Source organism: Thunnus maccoyii, chromosome 10, assembly GCF_910596095.1.
Source record: "Thunnus maccoyii chromosome 10, fThuMac1.1, whole genome shotgun sequence".
Lineage (NCBI taxonomy): Eukaryota > Metazoa > Chordata > Actinopteri > Scombriformes > Scombridae > Thunnus > Thunnus maccoyii.
In genome coordinates this window covers 14352882-14359839 of record NC_056542.1, presented here as the reverse complement: position 1 = coordinate 14359839, position 6958 = coordinate 14352882, and the positions used below count along the sequence as shown (strand labels likewise).

Sequence of the window (6958 nt, the reverse complement as noted above, 5' to 3'; positions counted from 1 at the left end):
TGATTGAGATTAATTTTAAATTATAACTTATATTTATCATATATTTGCTCATTTGATCATAAATATTCAAATCACCTATAACATCTGTAATTTTTAACAATAATAAATGGTAAATAAACGGTCCAGTAGCTTATTTTAACTTTTTACAACAATAACAGAAGAGGCTACGGCCATGCTAGCTGCTCTGTGAAGTTACGGCTAGCAATGGGAGGATAAAAGATTTTATTGCGGATCGAGATAAAAAACACTCACAATAATTTGATCGTGGTGAATTTCTATTCTCGGGATAATTGTGAATCAGGACAATCGTGAAATATCCTCACGAGTGACTTGAAAAAGCTAGCTATAAGTGCAGTCCTATTATGATTTCCTGATTTATTTTGAATTGTCACAAGTGGCAGCCTGCAGCCAGTCATTGTTTGATTGTTTTTCACTAAAAAAAAAGATGTGTCCTATCTGTGATGCAATAAAAAATATTTGTTTCTTAACAAAATGTAAGGTAAAGCGATTCCAGTATGTTTCAGTGTCATTTTAAGAGTTTTAAACACATTTTGATGGTTGATATGAATCGCGATTATTTTGGCCAGGAGAGCTGTCACCTGAAACTTTCATTTTGTTCCATGCCTAGCTACAGCACAGTTGTGCTTTGAGCTAAATGCTAACATCACCACACTAACATGCTCACAATGACAATGCTAACATGATATTTAGCAGGTACAATGTTTACATTGTACAACATCTTAGTTTTGCGTCTTAGCATGTTAACATTTGCTATTTAGTATCAAACAAGTACAGCTGAGGCGGATGGGTTATCATCACAATTTTGCAAGTATTTGGTCATAAACAACACATCTTGGCTTGATGGTGGTGCTAGATGAAAAAATAGGGGATTATGAAAGTTATTACAATTCATCTTGAGGGGGAAATTAATGTCTGTACCAAATTTCATGGCTATCCATTCAACATTTGTTGTGATATTTCACTAAAAACGAAAAAAGTGAACATCATGGTGACACCAGAGGATCACCAAAGTCAGTGGGCTTCATTCTCTGAGCACCATGAATGTTTGAGAAAGATTTTATGGCAATCCATCCAACAGTTGTTGAGATATCAGTCTGGACCAAAGTGGTGGACAAACATATTTTGCTATCTCTAGAGTTAGCGTGCTAGTGTGGCTAAATCACTGTATCCATGAGAGCGTTCCTGCATTTAAGCTTGAAAATATCTTTTGAGCATTAACATTTTTGTGCTGTGAAGGTCAACAGAGTGTTTAGTCTCTGATTCCTACGTGAGCCTGAACAAATAAGCAGTTAGGAGAGGCTTGTCTCTGAGAATTTGTCATTAATATTCTCCTGGCATAAAATCCATGATAAGGACTGACTGGAGAGGAATGTTTTTGAAAAAGCATGACAGGCTGGATTACACTGCTGCCAGTTCCTCTGTGATTGCTGTTTTGTCTGACAACCACCATGAGTTGGCCAGAGACACCAGCTGCTGCTAAAACTCGGTTTAAAAAAAGACATATCACATGTGTTATGGATCTAAGGATTGCACGCAGGGGCAGACTTTACCATTGGGTAAGGTAGGCAACTGCCTGGGCCCCCAACTAAAAGGGCCCCAAACAGCTATAGATTTATTATGATGTTTAGATATGAAAAATACTGAATTATGTTACTGTTCTAACTCAATTTACCCCAAAATAACTTACAAAATGCTCTAAAGCGCTTAAAAAATATGCAACTGTATACTTCTACTTCAGAGGTAAACATTGAACCACTGCATTTACCTGACAGATAAATGTTACTGGTTACGCTGCAGATTCAGATTTTACTCACAAAATAAAATATGATGCATTATTATTGATTAAACTATCCACCATTATATAAGAATTAAAAGCTCCACCTTGAAGAGATGTTGAGTAAATTTAAGTTCATTGTGCTGATAGTCCCTCCAGAAAATCTTGTGGTCATAATAATTAACACAAATTGAAGACATCTCATTGCAATTTTTCTAAATTCAAATTTAGAAAAAAAACAGACCACTTGTGAGTTGGACCAATTGTAGCATTTTGTGTTGTGGTAACTTACATCATTGCAGTGTGCAGGATGTACATATGGCTCTTCGTTGGTAGTAGTTTTAAAAAAAAATAATTTTCCTTTTCTTGCAATTTTTCCCAAATCCTGCAATTTTACTGCAGTAAGACCACATAAAACATTGCAAATTGTATCACAATTTCTGGTAAAAGCCACTGCAAAATCAAACATTTTTGGCCACAATAATCACAAAAAAACTCCTGGAGGGGCTGAATAATATCTCTTTACTTTAAGTAAACATTTGAATGCAGGACTTTTACTTTTACAGTATTTGTACTGTGCGGTATTACTAGTTTTACTTAAGAAAACAGTTTTGAGTACTTCTTCTAGAACTGCCTATACCAATATTCCCAGTTAGAGAAAGGGTTAAAATAAGGCAAGGCGGTGTTTGCCAGGGACCCCCAAATCACTAAATCCTCCACTGGGTGAATGTGTGAGAATTTAATTATTAGACCCTGGAAGAGATATCCACACATATGCACAAGAAATGCCATTTGTTGGTTTGTTTATTTTCTCTTTCTCCACTGGAGGAAAAGAAGAGGAGACAGGTAAAGGAGCCGGAGGGGTGTGGGAGGTTCTGTCGTGCAGGAAAAAGAGGGGAACGGAAGAGAAACGGGAAGAAACGGAGAGTTGTTGACAGAAGAGGAGAAAGGGGGGAGGAGGAGGGGGGACCACATGGAAGAACCATCCTGTGACAACCGTCCAACAAGCATGCATAGGTGGGAGTGTTATGAGTGTAGACTGGTATCACCAGCCACACTGCCTCATTTCAAATAAATAAATCCAATTCTATACAGACTTTTACAGAAGCTCTCCAATTTTACACAGCGTTTTATACAGCGGTTACGTTTTTGTTTTGTTTTTTTGCCACACACGTCCAAATTATATCTATGATTGCCTCAAATCTCCTTTGGTTGAAAACTTTTTTAGGTTTTTTTTTTTTTTTTTCAGGCAGTGATTCTTCCAACATGACAGCAGACATCTTACCGTACACAGACAGACAGACAGATAGACAGAGAGACACAAATACACAGAAGAGATACAAAGAGAGAGAAAGAGAGAAAGAGAAGGAGAAAGGCAGAGGTCCAGAAGCAGATTTGAGCGTCATGCCTGCAGACAAGTTACTGAAATTCTTGGAAGAAGGCAGTAGAATTATACAAAAAGAGAAACTCAACTGCAAACCAGTCGGTTAACAAAGACGTGATCAGTAAACCTTAACATCCACAGAAATATATTTGGCTTCTTGTTATTAGTTTATTCATTCATTGAGATTTTGATAAACAAAAAGGAAAAAGCATTAAAATAACCCAAATCGAAGCAGTGTCTTTTCTGGTTTTTCATCAAGTCCATGCATGTTTCCTTATGAACTAATAACTCTTTTTTTTTTTTTTTTAGTTACGCCCAAATAAACCTAGCAATTGTTACCATCAACAAATATAAAGCGAAATAATCTTTCCACCACATTAACATCTTTAAAACCAAGAGACTCTGACTCATAAAAGAAAAAGATACTGCTCCCAGAGGGGTTGGTACCCACATGAAATTATAGACTCTGTACAAGCTGTCACGTTATTCCTCCCCACCAAGTAATTGTTCAATAAATAAATGAATATGTGCCATTGTGTAAAGACATTCTGTTTGCAGTTTTGAGCCCTCTTAGCTTGTTTTTTTTTTTACCTGCCAGAGTCACTAAACAGGGACTCCTGAAGTGAAATAAAATGATAGATTCTTTATAATTGAGAGCTGCCAAACTATCTGTTTCTAATCTCTCACCAAGGTGTCAAGGTAGTTTTTTTTTTGTTTTTTTTTCTCAGTGTAAAGTGCTCAAAACTAGACAAAAACAAGACTGCTTTACAACCATGACACCTATTCTAACTTATACTGGAAGGGATTTCAACAAGTTAGTAGAAAAATAAACATTGTCCCAACATTGCATAAAGAAGCAATCAATAAATAAATTCATTCAAGTCAATAAACCATGTTTTTATATATATATATATATATTTATATATATATCTTAAAAGTTTCTCACACAATCATAAAAGTGAGAGGAGAAGTTGCTCCCCAACAGAGAAAAGATGAAAACAGTGGTTGTATTTTGTTGTAAAGTTCGTCAGTGAGTCATGCACAGAAAGTCTCTCTTCACTGTTTCTGTTTAACTCCCCTCCTCGCTGGAAAACACCCATTCTTCCTCAGGCAAAAGAAAAGAAAAAAAAAAAAAAAAAAAAGTAAAGAAAAAATGTAAACATGCTTCCTCAAACATCATTATAATCACTATCACACTCCAGGCAGCTGCTTCACAGTAATCACGATGAGCAGGAAGACGCCGATCTATTCAGCTCTAGTGTTCAGTTCTAGTCTTCTGTTCTGTTCCCTGATTGGCTGATTGAGCGGCACACGGGGGTTACGGTATCCCCGTGAGCCTACACACCTACTGACCTTTGTTTCTCCTGTGGATGATGATGGATCCGCCCTCCAGTTTCGGACTGATCGCTCTATTTACAACACAAACATTCCTCTGTTTTGATCTCTGTTTGTCTTTGTATGGTGTTACACATTAAAAAATAAATAAAATCCAGGCCTAAATTGTGAGCAATTGAAGAGCAATCCCAAAATAAAGCGGGACCAAGAGGTGTAAAAAAATAAATAAATCATACTGTACTAGAACAGTTGTGACTGTGAGCGAGAATCGATTTTTATATACTCAGACTATTTACATCTATACGACAGAGCTGGCACTGGTCTGTTGGGAAGCCAGTGTTTTGCCTGTCTATTGCTGGTTACAATTTAGATATTCATGTGTGATTTTTTTTTTTTTTTTTTTATGTGTGTGTGTGTGTGTGTGTGTGTGTGTGTAGTGGTGGTCTACGTGAGCCAGCAATGAATCCGTTTCCAACAGCTCCTTCCCACAGAATCCCTTGTTTATCTTTTGCTTCTCAAGAAAGCATTTGATTCTCTCCCATGTGGGCCGCGGAGAGACATAAAAAAAAATAAGGTTTAGAACGGCCTCGGATCATGTACTGCCATCTGTCTTCCAGTACATTCAAAATAGTGGTTGTCATCCTCAATTAATCACGACTACGTCTATGGAAAAAGCAGCTGAGGGTTCATGTTGTTAAGTGGCTCGGTTTTGGTTGTCGGTGGTGCTGAAAGCTTTCAGAGTGGGAATCGGGTAACGTCAACAGTCCAGAGACAACCTCAGATCTGTTGGATTGCATCAGTGCAAAAGAGATTCGCTTATGCGGCTCTGTCTTTATTTCTCCGTCATTCGCGCCGTGAATCTTGCCGTTCAAGCCGCACCGCAGGCCCCACCTGGGATACTATGGGTCAGTGCAAAGTCTATACAGTGCTGTATAGTACAGATACTCCATAGTACTCTGAAGAAACATGCATACAGAGAGACAGAGTAGGAAGCACACTATCGTACAGTACAATCCTTATCTGTGCAGTGTTTAGTGTGTGCAGACAGCAGGACAGGTCTGTCCCTGGGTTGTGCCTCAGGCATCCTGGTGCCACAACATGATAGAAGAATTTATTAGTATGTATTAATATTTTAGAGGGTTAAACCGCATTTCACTGAAATGCCAACATTTTCTCAGCTTATTTTAATCGTTTGTGAAATTGTTTGGGTTGCTATTGTTCAGACTATGAAAGTATACTGTGTGTGTTTGATGTAACAGGGAAATTTTGATTAAACACTATCTAATATGTTGAGTAACAGCTGTAAACAGAGTAGTTCTCCTGAAGGAAAACTATTATATCTTATCATACACTAATACATAGATTTTTGTTTTGTTGTTTGTTTTGTTTTTTTCTTTATTACAAAATTATTCTCATAATGTTTTGTTATGTTAGATTTTCTTTATCATTATAAGATGATGACAGGGTCGAGTTGCTTGTCTTCATAAAAAGCATGCATGTTTCCTTCCCGCCCCCCTCCCTCTTGATCTCAAAGTGGTTTAATTTCCCTGATGGAAATGTCACGGTCAGTTGGCGCTCCTCCTTCTCCTGCTCCTGCTCTTCAGTTTCTCCACCGCTCTCCTCTCCTCTTTTACCTTTGGGATGTAAGGCTTACAAAGAAATAGGTGTCCTTTGTTGCATCAGCTCTTCTCTCATTGTGAGTCCCGCTTTCAAATCTGTTTCTCACCATTTCATCTCGCAACCAAAAAAACTGTGTTTTTGATACCTGAAAAAGGAACAGATTAATAGATATATATTGTATTAGTACGCTCATTCCTCGCTGACTCCCTGGTCAGTTTGTAATAAGGAGTCTCTTGACAGCCAGGAACTCAGTTGGTTGCCATGGAAGCGGCCTGCCCCTCCTCCTCCTCTTCCCTCTCCTCTAGCGTCTGAACGAGGCCGGAGGTGACATCGGAGCCCTTCCGCTCTGTGATTGGCTCTGCTGGCGGTTGCCCTGGACTACTGCCACCGGAGGCATCCCCTTGCTGTGTGGGCGGAGTCAACGTGGCCGACTCTGGCTCCAAGCAGAGTGTCACCTCTTCCTCCTGATCAGGACAGACGGAGCGAAACACACACAGCAGGTTCAGTCAACTTAGGTCACACACAGTAGCTGTTTAGCATTAGCACTGCAGCATAAATTACTAATTAACCAACTAAACATAAGAAGGATCAATACTGGTGGTTTTGCAGGTTTTATCCCATCAACTACAAATATTATAATATTTACATTACTGCCAACTGTCTTCTGTTTATCGACTGATTTCCCAGTATGAAGGTCAACCAGGACATACTTAAACTATTCAACTTCAGCACATTAAGGACTTCTCATCCACTTCATCTTGAATGTTGACATTTGAAGTTCATTCTTGACCTCATTCGTGAAAAAAAACTGACCTTGTGGTGAG

At 38.4% G+C, this 6958-nt stretch overlaps 1 protein-coding gene across 13 annotated transcripts in view; it reads right to left on the bottom strand.

Annotated features, from left to right (window-relative positions):
* Window positions 1–4922: 4922 nt before the first annotated feature.
* fam131bb (family with sequence similarity 131 member Bb) overlaps window positions 4923–6958 on the bottom strand; it is a 52467-nt gene continuing 50431 nt past the window's right edge. For all 13 annotated transcript variants that reach the window (XM_042422993.1, XM_042422992.1, XM_042422994.1 and 10 more), the window contains one exon: window positions 4923–6598. In XM_042422993.1, coding sequence (XP_042278927.1) covers window positions 6383–6598 — 216 coding nt within the window. In that variant the 3' untranslated portion in view covers window positions 4923–6382. The remainder of the gene's footprint in view (window positions 6599–6958) is intronic.